This window comes from Equus quagga, chromosome 6 (genome assembly GCF_021613505.1).
Source record: "Equus quagga isolate Etosha38 chromosome 6, UCLA_HA_Equagga_1.0, whole genome shotgun sequence".
Taxonomy (NCBI): domain Eukaryota; kingdom Metazoa; phylum Chordata; class Mammalia; order Perissodactyla; family Equidae; genus Equus; species Equus quagga.
In genome coordinates, this window is record NC_060272.1 from 73,182,273 (window position 1) to 73,201,690 (window position 19,418).

Below are 19,418 nucleotides of genomic sequence, written 5' to 3' on the forward strand. Positions count from 1 at the left end.
ATATTCATTAATATCTTTTTCTTTCTTTTTAACATAATTTTCTCTTTTGGCATCAAGATGATTAAATCATTCTTCCCTGGCTAATTTCTTTCACATCTCAGTATAAACTTGGGTCCCAAGACATTATATGACGCTGCCGGAGATTTTGTATGACTTTCTGAAAATCAAACCTGAACTCTAACGCCAAACCCAAACCAAAAAACCCATACACACCACACACAACCATCACCACCACCAACCCCCTCGACCCCAAACAGAAAGGCCTTCAACATTCCCCGAATGTGGCCTCACCTTCCCAAAGAAGTGCTGCGTGGACACGGCGAGGGCCTCGAAGCCACGGAAGGCCCTCCTCAGCTCGCCCCGCACGAGGCCTAGCTGCCTGGCCTGCTGCTCGCATCTCTCCTTCAGCCGCTGGACCAACTGCCGCTCAGCTTCGCGGGCCTGCAGGTCTGGCTTCGGGGGAAACCCATTTCGGGGAGCTGTGGTCCTCTGCTTGGGGTACCCTATAATGAAGAAACAGTCACTTGTAAAAAAAAGATTCAGACCAAATGTGACAGAAGGATTTCATCAAGAGCAAGTGGCCGAGAAGGAAGAGCCCATGGTTTGTCAGCTTAGCTATTCGACAAAACAGACTTGAAAATATTTGCTCCGTTTATGTGGTTTCAAGGGCAAGTTTTCATGCTTAGAAAAAGAATAACAGACAAATTTGCCAAATTCCCTTCAGCTTCCTATATTTCTTCCAGACCTGCTGAGAGAGACTGAAGCCGTTTCTTTTTTCTTCAAGGGGCTTGCTCTTTGAAAATGTCTGATGGGAAGTAACTCGATCAATCCGGGTCAAAGTCAGAATTATAACCCAGCAAACTTTAATTGGGCACCAGGGAGTAACGCCTACATGCCCCTTCCTTCCCTTTTCGTGGTCGCTCTAGTGACCCTTTCTTCAATGTCAAGCCAAATCACACCTCTGACGACCTTTGCTCCAGGGACTTCTGGCTTTAAACTCCTACAGCATCAATGTCCTCCAAAGTATTCCCCCATGTGACCACTCACACCACCTCTGTGGCTAAAGGTCCAGTCCAGTCACGCACCAGCACAGTTAGAAGAAAGTGCTGATTCCCTACCAGCCCACAAGGCCTCTGAGATCTGGCTCCTGTCAGGAAAAGACTGGGTGTGGGGGGCCACAGAGGAAGCAGCCAGAAGCTCCGCCTGGGGGTGGGGACAGGGTGGGGGAGGCTTTGAGGAGAGGTACTTTTAGGCTGCAGCTGGAAGGAGTAAAGGCAAGGCCCCAGGAAAGAGCACAGAGACAAGCACTGCATCATGGCCAAGGACCCCGGGTCAGCAAGAGTCTGCCTCAGAACTGCTGTCCTTCTGGCGTGCGGCTCAGACACACCTGACACCCGCACAGGACCTCGTGCTGGACAACGGACTCCCATTCCAAAGGCACGTTCTTTCCTTTGCTCAAGTAGACGGTGTCCTAGAGGACATGACATGGACGCTGACCGCACAAGTATGAACAAACTTCGATGCTTCAAATATTCTTCTGTCTCCCCGCTCTGCTTCCAAAATATCAGCGAGTAACATACAAAACAAACGGAAAACGGTCGTCTCTTCAGTACCTGACACGCTGAGACACAGCAGAATAAGGGCTTCTGAGCACACAAGTGGCCTTGTCTTTTAAGGGGAAAGGGGCTAATTGATCTAAATACTTCTGATTATTAATTTAATGGTAACCATGCTAATTTTAATTAAATCTTCCTCTTACGAAATCATCAGAGATTGTAATGCAACCTCACATATGACACATCTTAAATTATTATGACTTAATGGATAGTAGAATGTGCAATTATTGCTTCTTATCAACTGTCTATGTTAGTAGAGTAAATAATATTCCAGAAAATTCATTTGCCCGTTGCACGCAAATCAATCTTAATATATACTTAATCCCAACATTCTCAACACTGAAAATGAAAGAAAAATAACAAACAACAGAATGTGAGTGATTTTACTACCAGCATCAAGCCCTAAGACACAGCCTAAGACGGAAGGTAGGTTTTTCATGACTACTGTTCGCCACTTTATTGTTGTAGCTGCTGATTTTATAAAACACTCCAATGTTTTAATTAATGCATTGAGGTCCCCGGTGCCTGACACCACTACAACAGAAGGCACTTCTTTTAGAAATTTGAAGGAATAATAAAACATATTTCCAGTTTAGGGATTTAAAGCTGACTGGGATCACGGCATACAGAGGCACCTCTGAGCTTGTGGATATTAGGAAGCACTCACGTCGTCATGTATTTTTGGCCGTCAGAGCTATCCCGTTATTACTATTATTATTATCATTATCATTATTATTAGGTTCTCAATTACACTCAACGGTAAATGGACAATATAAAGGGATTTGGTGAAATCCTATTCTTGGTGTTAACTTTGACACAGGTATTATTATATTATTACTCACACACTTAAAATCCCAGTGTTCTGTGGAACACCAGTGCACTCAGTCCACATTTCTATTCCTGGGGCCACCAAATTGACATTCTGGGCCAAGAAAGAGGCGCCTCTGAGAATATCAGCTTTTGGTACTAACACACCAGGTGAAAGGTTAGCTGCTTTGTGACGGCAAACCACCTCATGAAACCAGTCCTTGTCTGGGGTCCCTGGTTGGCTGCACATCTGCCAAAGAACCACTGCCACAGCACAGACTAAGGCTCAGGCCCCAGGCTAAGATTGTAGGAAAGAAATGCAGGGAAACAAGGATTTTTTTTGCTTTATTTATTGCTTTTAGTTGAAAAGGAACCTGCCATTTTCTAAATATATCAAATATAACTTTGCCTAGGACTAACAATCATTTTACAGTTGGTACCATATTTCTGGTCCTCACAAAATCTGTATTCTTTCTTGTGCTGTCATTTTGTTTTAAGTACTTCTATAGTGAACTGTCCCTTACTTTCCTGTCCACCTCTATCTCAGACTATCCTCAGGATGGTACATAAGGACAGGCTTCTCTACCATGTTGGGGACAGAGAGCTTCTGTTGAAAGACGACGACTGACACACAGCCAGCTTCACTTGTTTCATTAAAAATTTAGGAGGATTTTGCTTGCCTCTGCTGTCTTCTCTTAAAAGCTAGCACACAATGAAACGAAAATGCCGATCTGCTTAGGAAGTAAGGGGTTAATGGGGCCATGAGATAGAAAACCTCTGGAGGTGAGTGGGTCACCTGGAGCTGGTGGAGCTCATGGCGGCACTGGATGGCGTGTGGCGATCTTATATCTGTGTTCCTCTGGAAGAGCCACTGTGCATGCTTTCTATGAGGGGCATGCCATGTCCCCTGAAGACACTGCGGGTGCTGGAAGGTTTCGTTATCACCTCCCTCTCTGTTCCTTGTGGTATTTATACTGCGTCTGGGGTGCTTGAAGTTTCAAAGCAGGCAGGCGTGCCAGTGACCTCTCTCTGTGGTCAGGCTGAGCCTCCCAACACGGGTTTAGTTCTTTTCAAAAAATCAAAACTCTGGTCTCCTACAATATCCTTCCGATTTCCACCCAGTGGAACAAGGAAGCTGATATTAATGAATAAATACCTTCAAAATAAGGCTTAGTCATGGTTTTGGAGTCTTTAAAGGAAGTGAACAAGAGAGCAGAAATACTAGTTTTTTACTGACTGCCCCTTATAAACTTCCCGACTGTGGATGAGGCTTCTGCTCAATGCAACTCTTCGACAGGAAATGCATGGATGGAAATACCTAGACTTGGTCCTGCCATGACCAGAGCTGACTTCATACGTATACTTCATGTCATGGGTTTTTGGGGAGGGGGATGAAAATATTTGACAACTTTTATTGAGCACCTACTATGTGTACGATATGTGCAAGGCCCAGAGGGGAGTGCAAAGGAATGTGGCCCTGTCCTTGACCTTAGGCAATCCCTTGTCAGGCGGGGCCCATCAGGCCTGGATTTCAGGTCTTGTGACTCCTTATCCAGGGCTTTTACACTTAAGCACAGGTGGATCCACTCGACAGCATCTCTAACAGATCTCACAGGCTTGGGAGCACACTCTAAATCCAGACCATCCTCTTCTACCTCAATCTTGCCCCAATCCCAGTTTCTTTTTAGCTCTCCTATTAGCTGCATAACTCTGATTAGGGGTAGAGAGAATCTACAATGATCCCAGTGACAACTGGCAACTTGGAGGAAAAAGCCAGTAACCTTCTTCTCTCACAAAGGTGAATGCAAGCAGTTTGCGTGCAAAGGCTGAGCACTAGGGAGAACACAGCCCTTGAAAATGGAAAGACAATATTAAAAATTCATCGGCAGCTATCCAGAGGATTCTAATGGATGGAAAAGCTTAGTTTAATTTTAAATCTGGAAGCTTAACTGACATGATAACAAACGAACAGTGTAGCCTTAGATCCTGTGTATTTACAACATCAGAGAAGGCCCATGACCTTAACACTTGTAAACATGAAAGGAAAGAATTATAGGACACAACTTTAATAGGGTTCTGGCTTAAAGAAAAGTACTTCATGAGTCTGGTCAACATCTTAACATAAAGGAAACCTGTTCCTTGCAGACTGGCACCAGCAGGACACCCCAAGGAGCACATGTGCTGAGCTCTTTGTGGTCTTGGACAGGCTTTACTTCTCTTAAGCTGATCTAAATTTATTTCAGAAAATTTTGCCCAGTAGCACACTATTTTCCTAGAAGGGTGAAGAGCAGATGGCATGAGGGTAGGAAATTTCCTTCCAGCCAGTCCTAGGCAGGGGTGAGGGCAGAAATGACTAAATTGGGCAGCACCCACCCACATGGTAAGTAAGTGACCTGCTACACTCTAGAAAGGAGAGCTTTACATTTCACATTCCAAGGAAAGAGCAGACTCATTTCTACTTGATGTAAGAACAGAAAAAACAGGAAGTTACAATCAGGGTTTCCCAGGCCAACTATGAAAAATTTGTCACTCTAATCCACTCTCTAGCAAAATAAAAATTGACATAAAGTATTCTCATTTTCAGGAAATTTCTTATTATTCACAAGAAATACAAGTGCTATTTACAAGATAAATATAAATTTCTCTTTTCTCCAAGAGTGAAAAATCATGGTTTATCTTATAATATGTAATACATATTATATTACATTTTTTATATTAAAACATATAGCTACTTCTAGCCAAGATAGAGTAAGGATCAGACTTACCTTTTGATCTGAAACTACCCCAAAAAATTTGGCGTAAATATATAAGACAATGGTCTTCAAGACATTAACATTAGGCGATGAAGCATAGTGATCCCCAAGAGTCGGCAAATGAATGAGTTTTTAGCCAAGTTCTGATCAGTGCCCGCCTGTGAGGAGAGTATCCGACGCCAGGGAAAGAATTCCACAAAGGACTAGAGGGAACAAGCCCCAGAGCTCCCAGAGGCCAGAAACAGTCCCTGTTCCCCTGAGCCAGGTGGAAAACCTCATCACTCACAGGGCATCAAGGAGAGTACTCAGAAGGGTGTCGCCTCGGTAGTGTGGCAAAACTAACCCCAGATTAATTGCTAATTCGGACCGGCCTAACGAGGCTGAAAAGCAAGACCCAAAATGATCAAACTCCTTCCAAATAGCATAGTTCTATTCAACAGCAAAGCTCAGGAATATTTACAGGAATAAAAAATATCCAGGACCCTACAAGGAAAAATTTACAATGTCTGGCATCTAAAAACACTCTCAGGCATGCACATAAGCAGGATATACAACCCATAATGAGGAGAAAGTGCAGTCAACTGAAGCCCACCAAGAAATGACACAGATGATTAACAGATATTATAATAATGTCCCATATGTTCAAGAAGCTAGAGGAATGATCGAATATGTCAAGCAGAAACAAAGAAGATTTAAAAAAAGACCTGAATAAAAATTTTAGAGATTGAAAACTCAAATGTCTGAGATAAAAAATACACTGGATGAGATTAAGAGTAGATGAGATACCACATAAGAAAAGATTAATGACATGAATTTTTATAGTAGCATTATTCATAGAAGCCAAAAATTGGAAACAGCCCAATTGCCCATTGGGTGAATGGATAAACAAAGTGTGATATACCCATGTAACATTATTGAGCTGAAAACAGGAATGGAATACTAAGTCATGCTTTGACATGGATGAACCTTGAAAATATTATAAGTGAAAGAAATCGACACAAAAGGCCACACATTATATGATTTCATTCATGTGAAAGGGTCCATAAAACAGAAAGTAGACTAGTGGTCGTCAGTTGCTGGGGGAAGCAGGGAATGGGGAGTAACTACTAACGGGTATGGTGTCTTCTGGGGTTGATGAAAATGTTCTGGAATTAGTGGTGACAGTTGCACAACCTTGTGAATATACTAAAAACCACTGAATTGTACACTTTAAAAGGGTGAATTTTATGGTATATGAATCATAGCTTAACTAATAAAAACACAATAAGGATGTTTTGATGGGCCCATTTGGACATGGGGACATTTTGCTGCCATTTTATCAAAATGCCAGTATCAAGACAGCTGCATCCCGTGTCCCTTCAAAATGTAGTTTCTGCTATCAAGAAGCTTAGAGTCATGGAAGAGCAATAGCTCTGACATGTTGATGCTTAAATATGTTATCACTAATCTTCACCACAACCCTGCAGCACAGATAGAATTCCCATTTTACAGAAGAGAAAACTGAGGCTCAAAGAAGTTATGTCATTTGACCATGATTATACATCACGTGAGCCACTGAGCCAGGATTTGAATCCAGTTCAGTCTATGCTTTTGGGCCAAGCAACCTGGCAACATTTAGAAAGTGCAAGAGAAGAGTCTTTAGCGAAGGCAACTAAGTACAAGCATTTGTAGATGCAAGCAGAGAACTGGCAGAGAGGGGGGTCACAGAGTTGAAGGAAGGAAAGTTTCAGGAGGAAGGGAGTGAGCAATACTGTCAAATGCCGAGAGAGAAGACAAGGAACAGGACATGCCTATTTAGACTTAATATCCAAGAGGTCACTTGTGGCCTTTGCAGGAGCAGTGGAACAGTGGGAGTGGCAGCTCGATGGCCATGACGGGAGGAGTCATTTGTAAGCAAAGGCACAGAGATGGGGAACATAGACTACTTTTTCCCAAGGCTGGCTACAGATGGGAGAGAAACACGTCAGAAATATGTGGGTCGGGGCATTTTGTTGCTCTGGCTAGTTTTGTTTTGGGGATGGGATTGGCGACAGAAAATACAGTCCCTGTCCTCAACGAATTTACAGACCAGTCTGGGAGGGAAGTACACCTCAAATTCACCACCCAAAAAGTCACCCGTGGGCCAGATGACATTTGACGGCTCAAAGGCCTGATACAGGCACCACTGTTCCAGTTGATCTTCTCTGATATTCAGTAATCTGAAGAAGGGAGAGTCACTCTCAGAAAGGGATGAAGGAAGCAAGGAAGGGAGTCTAGAAACAGGAACACTGTGGCCCCTAGATCTCTCCACTGTGGTTATGTAGCATTTCCAGGTTTCCCCTCACCAGGGCAAGCTTGAAATTCACCTGTGGTAAGCTGGGCTCCAATGTTTCTGCCTCCTCATATATACACCCTACTGCTGTGAACTGAACGTTTGTGTTCCCCACAAATCACCTGTGGGAGGTGATTAGGTCATGAGGGTGTAGCCCTCATGAATGGGATTAATGCTTTTATAAGAAGAGACACAAGAGAGAGGATCCCTCTTTCCCTATGTGAACATAGAGCAAGAAGCCATCCATCTGCAAACTAGGAAGAGAGTCCTCACCCAGAACCAAATCAGCTGGCACTTCAACCTCAGACTTCCCAGCCTCCAGAACTGTGAGAAATAAATGAGTGTTGTTTAAGCCACCCAGTATGATATTTGTTCTAGCAGCCAGAACTGACTAAGACACCTGCATAATGCCCTGGAGGGTGAGTGGAATCTGTGCATATGATGAGACACTACTCTCATGGTGACATTACATTACATACCAAGACAGAAATTATCCTTGGGGAGCCTGACCTAACCAGGTGAGCCTGTTAAAAGCAGACTTTTCTCCAGTAGAAAACTGGAGAGTAGGAAGTCAGAGATTTGAGGCTTGAGAAGGATTCAACACATCATTACCACTTTGAAGATGGAGGGGGCCACATGGTAAGAAATGGGGGTGGCCCTAGGAGCTGAAGGTGGTCCCTGAATGATAACCAATAAGGAAAGAGAGACCTCAGTCCTACAACTACAATGACCTTGTTCCCCCAACAACCTGAATGCACTTGAAAGTGCTTTTTTTTTCTCCAGAGCCTCCAGTCAAAAACTCAGCCCAGCCAACACCATGATTTCAGCCTTGTAGTTGTCTAACCAGAGAACCCAATTAAGACGCGCCTGGACATCTGACCTATAGGACTGTGACCTATAGGACTAATAAATGAGTGTTATTTAAAAAAGAAAGAAAGAAAAGAAAAGGGAAAAGAAAAACTAGCAAACATATAGGAAGAAAAACTAACCAAAACGAAACACAGAGAAAAGACTCAAAGGAACGAACAGAACATCAGTCTGGACAGGAGCTGGGGGGCAACTTCAAGAGGCCTGATGTATGTACAATTGGACTCCCTGAAGAGGATGGGTCAGGACTGAAAACTTTTGAAGAAGTAATGAGCAAAATTTTTTCAAATTTGATGAAAACCATATACCCACAGATCCAAGAATCTCAAGCATAAAAGATATGAAGAAAATGCCATCAAGTTAAAGTGCAATCAATTGCTCAAAACCAGTGATAAAGAGAAGACCTTTAAAGCAGCCAGGGAAGAAAAAGACTTATTTTGTACAGAGAAATAAAGATAAGGAGAACAGGTGATTTTTCATTGGAAATCATTCAAACCAGAAGACAGTGGAACAACATCTGTAAACACTCAAAGGAAAAAAACCCAACTTGAATTCTGAACAAAGTAAAAGTGTCCATCAAAAATGAAGGTAAATAAAAACTGAAAGATTTCTTTACCAGAAAACCTGCACTACTAAGAATGTTACAGGCAATCCTTTAAGCAAAAGAAAAATGATAGCAGATGGAAATCTGGATCTACATAAAGGAATGAAGAGCACTAGAAATGACAACTAAGTGAGTAAATCTAAAAGACTTTTTCTTTATTTAAATGTTTTTTTAAAAAGACCCTGAGTGTTGATAATCAGCAATCACAAGTTAGTGTGGGTTTATAATACACATAGGAGGAAAATGTTTAATAAGAGCAGCACAAACACAGGAGGAGAGAGATGGAAGCACAGTGTTGTCAGGCTCTTACAGTGTATGTGAAGTCACAGAATATCACTTGAAGCTGAATGAGAAAAGTTAAAGATGTGGACTGTGAACCCTAAAGGAACCTCTAAAATCACACAAGAAGATACAGATAGCTAATACATCGACAAAGGACACAAATGGAACCATAAAAAAATATACAATTAATACAAAAGAAGGCAGTAAAACAGGAGAAAAAAGAAAAAAGAACATATGGGATGAGTAGAAAATAACAGCAAGATGGTAGATTCAATCCTACTTAAATCAATAACATCAAATGGACAAAAAAGGTAGAGATTTCAGATGAATAAAACTGCAACAGCCAGTTATATCCTGCTTGTAAGAAACCAACTTAAATATAAGAGACAAATAGATGAAATGAAGAATTATGGAAAGAGGTATACTATGCCAAAACTAATAGAAAGCTGGAGTGGCACTATTAACATCGAATAAAGTAGATTTCAGGGAAAAAAAATTACCATGGATAAAGACAGTCATTTCATAATGATAAAGTGGGCAGTTCAACAAAATGATAAACAATCTTAAATGTTTATGTACCTAATAGCAGAACTTCAAAATACATAAAGCGAATAATGATAGAAATGAAAGGAGAAATAGACAAGTCCACAGTTATACTTTGAGATTTCAACAGCCTCCCCTCAATTACTGACAGAATATGTAGAGAGAAAATAAGTAAGGAGACAGAATACTTAACAATGCTATCAACCAACTTGATCTATGACCCTTGTAGAATGCTCCACAGAGGAACAGCAGAATAGACATTCTTTTTAAGTTCATATGAAACATTTACCAAGACAGACCTTGTTGTGGGTCATAAAACAAGTCTCAATAAATTTAAAAGGATTCAAGTCATCCAAAGTAGGTTCTCCAACCACAATGGAGTTAAATTAAAAATAAAATAAGAAAGATCTCTGAAAAGTCCCAAATATTTGCAAACTAAACAACACACCTCTAAAAAACCATGGGTAAAAGAAGAAATCAAACGGCCAGCCTTGGTGGCCTAGTGGTTAAGTTCAGCATGCTCTGCTTCAGCAGCCCAGGTTCGGATCCCAGGCACAGACCTACACCGCTCTGTCAGTGGCTGTGCTGTGCTGGCAGCCCACATAGTGAAAAAATAGAGGAAGATTGGAATGGATATTAGCTCAGCGCAAATGTTCCTCAGCAAAAAAAAAAAGAAGAAGAAATCAAAAAGAAAAATTTGAAAATATTTTGAACTCAAAATATCAAATATATCAAAATTTGTGGATTATAGCTAAAACAGTATATAGAGGGAAATTTGTTGTATTAAACACATACATTAGAAAAGAAGAAAGACTTAAAACTAACGACATCAGCTAATTAAACCCAGTGTAAGCAGAAGAAAAGAAATAATGATCAGAGTAGAAATAAGTTGTATATCCTTCTGCAAAAAAAGAAATTCAAGCCATACCTCACACTATATACAAAAATTAACTCAAACAGATCATAGATTTAAATATAAAACCCTAGCTCTAAATCTCTGAGAAGACAATGTAGGAGAAAATCTTTATGACTCGGGTTACGCAAAGAACTTTTAGATAACACCAAAGAAAAAAACTGTGAACTGGATTTTATGAAAATTAAGAACGTCTACTCTTCACAAGACGTTGTTAGGAGAATGCAAAACAAGCCACCAATTGTGGGGGAAAAAACTGCAAATCACATAGCTGAAAAAAAATTGTATCCAGAATATATAGACTCTCAAAATTCAATGAGAAAAAGAAAACAAGTAAAAATGCTAAAGTATTTGAATAGATATTTTATCAAAGAATACATGCAGATGTTAAATGAACACAAAAAGATGCTCAACATCTTAACATCATTAGTTATTGGGGAAATGCAAATTAAAACCATGAGATACCAGTATGTACCTACTATAACGTCTATAATTAAAAAGACTGACCATACCAAGTGTGACAAGGATGTGGAGGAGCTGGATCTCTCAGACACTACTGCTGGGAACATAAAATGGTACAATCACTTTGGAAAACCTTCTAACATTTTTAAAAAGTTGAACACATAACTACCATATGACACAGGCGTTCCACTCCTAGATATTTTCTAAGAGAAATGAAAGCAGATACCCATACCAAGACTTGTACAAATGTACATACCAGCTTTACTCACAATAGCCAAATCCTCAGGGAAAAAAACAAACCCAGAAGGGCATAAATAGGTAAACAGGTAAAGTGTAGCATCCACACAGTGGAATTCCATTTCTCAGTAAAAAGGAATGGACTGGATCTTGAACAAATCATGCTGCGTAAGAGAAGACAGTAGAGTAGACATTACACAGTTCCATTTATATAAAACTTTAGAAAATGCAAACTAATCTATAGTGACAGAGTGGGGACTGTGATGGGGGTACAGAGGGGCAGGCGGGAGGATGACCAAGGGCCACCTGGAGACTTTGGGGATGACGGATATGTTTGCTATCTTGATTGTGGTGATGGTGTCACATGCATATGCACGTGTAAAAACTTATCAAATTGTACACTTGAAATATGTGTAGTTAATTATACCACAATAGAGATGTTTCTAAACTATAGCACTGCAAATTTTCTTCTGTTTAGGATTTTCTTAGTATAAATATCTCCATCCTATTACTTTCAACTTTTTAGTATTCTTATATTTTAGGTGGTTACTTTGTAAACAGTCTAAAGCTAGATTTTATGACATAAATATGTACTTAATAAATACTTTTTGACTGTTCAATAAATTAACCCAGCCTGGTAATGAAAAAATTTAATTTAGTCTAGAAAATCATGTACATTCATTATGACATATCTGAGTTCATTTCTAATCTCTTCTTCTTTTACTTTCTCCCATCTCCCTCCCTTCCTTCCTTCCTTCTTTCTCTTCTTTTCCTCTGTTTTTTTTTTATTTTCTCCCTTTTTTGCCTTTGTTTGCATTGATTGAAATTTTCTTTATCCTTACTCCAACTTATTCCTCTCTACTGATTCAGAATTATATAGTCTCTTTTACTGATTATCCTAGAAATTTAACACATGTATTTTAAGTTAACCAAGTCTAAAATTACACAATCTGTTTACCCTCTTCCCCTAGAATATAAAGACCTTACCCATGGTGGCTTATTTCCTTGTGTACATAATAATTTCACTGGATTCTGCTAAGTGGACACAGACACGACAGCATTTTAAATTGAATTTTCAGACCGCAGTGGTAGCATGGATTCCGGCTTTCAAACACAGGCAGGGCAAGTTTGGGTGAGGAGCTCCTAAGGAAGGGCTTCTTCCCCTTCCCCAGCTTCTCTCAGAGCCAACGCCGCAGCAGGCCGGGCGGCCCCAGCAGGGTCAGTTTTCTTTTCTTTCTCGTCCATCCAGTGAAGGCGTTGCCTTTCAGAAACTCCAGGTTTACGCAGCGCCCTCCAATCTGATCTCCCACCCTATTTAGACACCAGGTTTTGTCTCCTGACCCTCATCTGTGTGGCTCTGGCCTATTTCCTGTACATTTTAAATTAACCAGGAACGTTAATAAGTCCTCTGCTCTCCATGCTTTTTGGTTAATAGAGTGGTGACTAAGAATGCAGTTTTGGGATTCACAGTGCTTGGGTTAAAACCAAGACTCTACTACGTATTTCCTGAGGTTCTAGGCAAATGAATGAAAATCTGTGTACCTCAGTTTCCTCACACGTAAGGGCAGGGGCAATAACAGGACCTGTCATGGAGTTGTTGTGGGCATTAAAATAAATTAATACATTTGAAGACCTTAGGGTATACCTAGCATACAGTAAGAATGCAAACATTAGCTGCTATGATTGTTACTATTTTTGTGCTTAAAGAAAATGTTCTGAGGTTATATTGTATTCTATTCTACAAAGGGCTTAATGCCTTACAACACGAATTTCCATAGTAAGTAATTTTCAACTTTCAAGTGACACTATGTAGCTTATTCACATCTGAATGTAAATAAATGGTTTCCTCATTGACAAAACAACAAGTACTTGATATCCATTGTTTCTCTGTTTTTCTTCCTTTTAGAAAACATTCTCTCCCGAGGTTAGATCTTCAAAGTCTGTTTTTCAATTATAAATTATTTCTACATGATGTTGGCATAGCAAATACTCCTACACAGAGAAGATCCTACCACTTAAACAAAGCATGGTAACATTTTGCTTTTTAAGATACAACGATGCCAACAGCTGGTTCATTTCATCTAGAGTCAGAATACACATGTATGTCAAGTCCTGGAACAATCACGCATACCACATGGGCTGGCATGGCTCCATTAATAATATCTGAACAAAATAAATTCCAAGTGCAAGTCTCCTCCCCAAATAACACAGCCCATATTTCTTAAATACCTGGCGAATGAAGCTTGGTGGCTGAAGCTGTTGTTCTCTTAGGAGATGAAACAGCAGGTTTATTAGCATCTTGATCTTTTTGTGCTTCTTTCTTTGTTCCTGTATATGGTTTAAAAAGAGAAAAAGCAAGAAGGAGAGCTAGTTACAATTGAAGCAGTAACACAAGTTGTTTGAGGGAAGGGAAGCTTAACAAAAGGCAAACAGAACAAAATAATATTTGGATGATTTGTTGCTATGGTCACCACCCCCTGTGCTTCAAGGAGGACACACTTGCTTATAGCAAAGGGGATATAGCTGTAGCGGTCAGGAGAATAAGCACCCTGTTGTCTCTGATTTGATGAAAAACACCCATCTCTGGAGGTCACTGCATCCCAATGACCCTGACAAACTATCTGGGAATTAAAATTGTACTGTCCTTAGCCACCAACTTGGTCTGCCTGTCTCTTTCCGCTGAAACAAATTTTCAAAAGACATAGAAGGAAGCTGTAGCTGAACATAACTGCTCATGACTTCAGCATCATCGAGAGCCGAGCCACAGGGGACACGGTCTGCCTCTAATTAATTTCCAGGCAGCTGGTCCACAGAAGTGACCTAGAAGGCTTTTTAGCTCTCTCGGCTGCAGCTGAGCCTTCCTGGAACCTGCTGCCAGAGCCAGTCCCAGCAGAACGGGATACCCGAGCGTAGGCGATATCTAAGAACAGCGAGTAGGCACTCCTCAAATTATGCCCAGGGGCACTCAGGGCACAGTGCCGTTTCTCCCTTGCGTGCTGGGCACGGACCTGCACCTTCACATCACCTTTGTCTCAAAGTCAAAGAACAATGGATGGAAGATTAGAAGAACAACAGACCTGGACGTCCCTAGACCTGCCTCCACTTCAACACGGTTTATTATGTCGTTTCCAAAACAAATCTTGGGGATGGATCCTTAGATGCAGAACACGAACATCCCACTTCCCCAAGCCCTGCAACCTCTCTCCTCTTCCGGAGGGAACCACTGCTAGCGATTTGGTGTCTACTCTTCCAGACCTTTTTCTAGGTATTTAGAAATACATCCACACATATTCAAATACAGCTGTTAATTAACAAATCACATACTGCAATCTCTTTTTACCTACCTACATTTTTAAAGATCTTTTTCACATCAGTGTACTTTTATTTTTAAAATGTCACATTGTATTAATGGGCAAGATGCACCATAATTTATTTACCCATCCTCCTGTTGATGAACATTTAGATTGTTTGCAAGTTTTAGCTACTCAAATAGCTAAATGTGCTATAATAAACATTCTTCTACTTGTTTTGTTGTACACATGTACCACTATCTTTACAGGACAAATACACAGAAGTGCTAAGAGTCTGCTCGTTTGAAGTATTGCTAAACACAGTCCAACTGTCCTCCAACAGGAGCTAACAATTCACCCTCCCAACCAATAGTGTGTGAGGGCAATTCTTTCTACATGCCCCATGCCCTACTAACATTGAAGTAAGTCTCAACCATTTAAATTTTTGCCAGACACAGAGAAGTGTTTCATATTAGTTATGTAAAGACTTCTTGGTTTGAAAACTGCCTAATTAAACCCTTTGCCCATTTTTCTTACGGAGGTGTAAGAACTCTTCATTTATTCTAGATATTAATCCTTTGCCTGCTACATACATTATATTTTCCAGCCTTTTATTTTGTGTGTGTGTGTGTGTGTGTGTGTGTGAAGAAGATTGTGGCTGAGGTAAGATCTGTGCCAACCTTCCTCTCTTTATGTGGGATGCTGCCACAGCATGGTTTGACAAGCAGTAGCTAGGTCCAGGCCTGGGGTCTGAACCTGCGAACCTTGGGCTGCCAAAGTGGAGTGTGTGAACTTAACCATTACACCACAGGGCTGGCCCCCTCACCTTTTACCTTTTAAAGCTTATGGTATCTTCCATTGTATTGCAGTTTTAACTTTTAATATGTTCAAATATGTCAATTTTTCCCTTTACAGCTTTAAAAGAACTATCATGGACTATTTATACGTACGTGTACATGCAAGTACGTGTGTGGGTGTATATATTATTGGGGGGAGAGACCATTTCAGGGGTTTGGAAAGGGAGGCAGGTCTTCGGATCCAGCCTCCTTCTCTTTTGTTCTTCTTCTCCGGCTGACTGAGCTACTACTGCCCCTGTGCCCTTGGACCTGCCTGGCCCCCTCTCCATCCTTGTCCACCTGCCTTCTGCTCTTCCACTTACACACCTGTCCTCACCTCCTCTGTTTTACTGCCTTTGGACAAACTGTTTTAGTCTTGTTGATTTAACTCTTCTAAGGCCTGAATTCCCTTTTGTATTTTCCTCCCCTACTTTGTTCTTCCTCTTCTCAAAATGCTTCACGGCAGTTAGTTAACCTACCCAAGTCTCTCACATCTCAGTCATTGGCACCAATATTCACTCACTGTGCTCAGGCCCAAAACACTAGGAGTGACTGTGATTCGTTTCTTTGCTCCCTGTCCCCATTCAGCCCAACAGCAAAGCTTGAGAACACCTCCCCGGTCTGACCACTTCCCTCCCCTCTACTGCCTCTGCAGAGCCCATGCCACCCACACCCCTTCCGCTTCCTTCTACAGCCTCCTGTCTGGTCTGCTGCTCCCACTCCTGACCCTCTACAGCTTATCCTCCACAGCAGCAGATGAATTACTTAAAATCTAAGTTAGAGTGAGTCCTTCCTATCCCAAAACCCTTCAGTCACCTCCAAGACACTCAGAGTGAAACACAAACTCCTTACCACACGTACAAGGCCCTAAACACCAGCAGTATGCAATAGAAATATAATACAAGCCACTTACGTAATTTTAAACTTTGCAGTAATAACATTTAAAAAATAAACAGTACAGTGAAATTAATTGTAATAATGTATTTTATTTAACCCAAGATATTCACTGTCACTTCAACATCTGGCATTGGCCAGATTTTCAGTGCTCAGTAACTCAGTGGCCGCCATATTGAACAGCACAGCTCCGGATGACCTGGTGCCCTGGCTACTGCACAGTACATGGTGAAGGTTAATTTTATGTGCCGGCTTGACTGCCATGGGGTGCTCAGACATTTGGTCAAACATTATTCTGGGTATATCTGTATTCTGGGTGTTTCTAGATGAGATCAACATTTGAATTGGTAGACTGAGTAAAGCAGGCTGCCCTCCCCAATGTGAGTGGGCCTCATACAATCTGTTGAAGACCTGAGTAGAACAAAAGGCCAGGCAAGAAGAAACTCAGCCTGCCTGACTGGTTGAGCTGGGACATTAGTCTTCTCCTGCCCTTGGAGTGGAACTTATACCACTGGCTGTCCTGGGTCTTCAGCTTACTGACTAGAGATCTTGGAATTTCTCAGCCTCCATAATTATCTATATATTATGTACGTAATATTTACTTGTAATAAGCACATAACATAGAAATAAATTATACACATATAAAGAATACCTATTGGTTCTGGTTCTCTGGAGAACCCTGACTAATACACACACTGACATCACTCTGCCCCCTACTCACACACTCCAGCCACACTGCCAGCCTTGCTGGTCCTTAAACGTGCCATGCTTCTGGCCATTCTGGGCACTTTAGCTTGAGTTCCTTCTGCACAGAACACGCTTCCCCTAGACCTTAAGCTTGGTTCACTCATCCATACATTCAGGTCTCTGCACAAACAATCTTGAGAAAGACCGTGCCTGATACTCTAGGTAAAACAGTCCTCCTGCCAGCTGCCCTGCTCCCCTGCACTTGCTTTATTCTTCTTCACGGCATCTATCACTACACAAAAATATATTATGCACTCACCTGCTTGTTTATTGTTATTGTCTACCTTCCCCATTAGAACACAAACTTCAACCAGAGGGCCACCCCTTTCCCTGCACAGTGCGCTCGTTCAGTCAATGCCCCTCCCGCCCTCTCCCTCCCCCAGGGCTCCTTTCAAGACAGCTCTTGTTCAGTGTTTCAGGGCTTATAGAAGGCTGGAGCTGCGGGGTCCTGAGAGCCCAACCACCACCCTACTTCACGGAAGCCACACCCGCTTCAGAGAAACCAATCTACAGCTAATCTCACTCTTCTATTCCCACTCCCCTGCTCAGATTTCAGGTTTCAATAAACATGGAAAGGCACTGAGACTCCTAGGAGCTGAGAGGGGAAACGTTAAAGGCCAAAAGTCTGCACTAAACACAATAGTTTAAAGGAAAACTAAGTATGAATATTTATTCAGAGTTTCAGTATTTTCCATCCAGCCTTCATGGAGTACAATTTCGCAGCTTCCATGAAAAATTTAAATATAGATAGGCTTGACCTGGCAATTCTGCTTCTACAAATCTCTCTTTGGAACACTTCCACAAGTGTGAAAAGATGTCTGTTCAAGGATACTTCATACATTATTCACAATAATAAAGAAGTGCAAATAACCAAAACGCACATTGGGGAATGGTTAAAAAAAATCACGGTATCTCCATACTACGTGGTATGATGCAGCCATTAAAAAGAATGAGGCAGCTCTATATTGTACTGATATGGAAAGATGTCCATGATAGATAAAAAAGCTGGTTGAACAGTACGCATGGTATTATCCTATTTTTATGACACAAAATGTTATCTGTATTACGTCTGTAAATATGTAAAAAGACCTGAAAGACAGGCATCAAATTTTTAATAACGGTTACTTCTGAGCAGAAGGATTGAGGAAATTTTACTTTTTATTTTAATATGCTTCTGCATTGTTTCCATTTTTTATGATGATCACATATTACTTTTATAATAAGAAATAAACAATAAAGGAGAGAAAACAAAACCAAAATGAAAATAATTTGTCTGATCCATGAAAGGATAAGGAGAGAAATAAGCCTAGTGCAACCAATTCTACAAGAATTACTTTGACCAAGTTTCACGATCCCTCCTCTAGGAACGCACGGCTGCCTGGAAAATTCCTGTGTGGTTCTAGGAATTCTTCTTGATGGCACAGAAAATTACCGCAATTAGTCAAGACTTTCAGTTCTTTTTGCCATTTTCTTGTGATCTAGACTCAGCCTAAGTGTTTTTTAAGTGTACCATAGCTTTCATTTAGCTCTATAAGATCCCTGAGTATACAGAAATGCCAGTATGGTTCTGGTCTCACAGTTTTCCTACTGCCCCTCCGGCCAGTCTCTCTCAGTGTCCCTGGCTGCTGCCTCCTCCTTTCCCTACACCTGAGGAAAGATACCCCAGGATTCTGTCTTGACATTCTCCTGTCCACTCATCTGGATGAGCTTCTCTACTCAACATGCTTACACTGCCGAGTTGTATACACTGATGATGATAAAATCTGTTATTTCCAATCCAGATGGGCCCAGACATCTCTCCTGAGATCCAGACCTGATTTTAGCTGCCAACTAGATATTACAACTTACTTACTAGATGACCAAATCATTATGCCCCAATGGATCTGTCTTCCCCTCAAATCTACTCCCCTTCTTATATTTATTGTCCTGGTCAGTTGCTCTCTTAGTCACTGAAACCAGAAGCCAGCAAGTCCTCTTCCTTATCCTCCCACATCCGATCAATCACTAAGTCTTTCTGAACCTGCCTCTTGAGTAGCTCCTGAATCTGGCCCTTTATCCATTCTCACTTTTTTACCTTAGCTCAGTCCTCATCATTTCTTGCTGGGACAACTAGAAAAATCTCCTACATGATTTCTCTCGCGTGTTACCTTCTTTATCTTTACCTGACTCACCCTCCTCACAACTGCCAGACGACCCTTCTTAATCATTAACCAGATCACTTGATTTGACCTTTAAAAGCCTTTCCAATGCTTCCCA

The 19,418-nt window shown here is 41.2% G+C and overlaps 1 protein-coding gene across 5 annotated transcripts in view; it reads right to left on the minus strand.

Annotated features, from left to right (window-relative positions):
* The window catches only part of MTUS2 (microtubule associated scaffold protein 2), a 558,867-nt gene that overhangs the window by 134,696 nt on the left and 404,753 nt on the right, over positions 1–19,418 (minus strand). For all 5 annotated transcript variants that reach the window (XM_046663636.1, XM_046663639.1, XM_046663638.1 and 2 more), the window contains 2 exons: positions 13,625–13,723; positions 292–503 (listed from right to left, as the gene is read on the minus strand). In XM_046663636.1, coding sequence (XP_046519592.1) covers positions 292–503; positions 13,625–13,723 — 311 coding nt within the window. The remainder of the gene's footprint in view (positions 1–291; positions 504–13,624; positions 13,724–19,418) is intronic.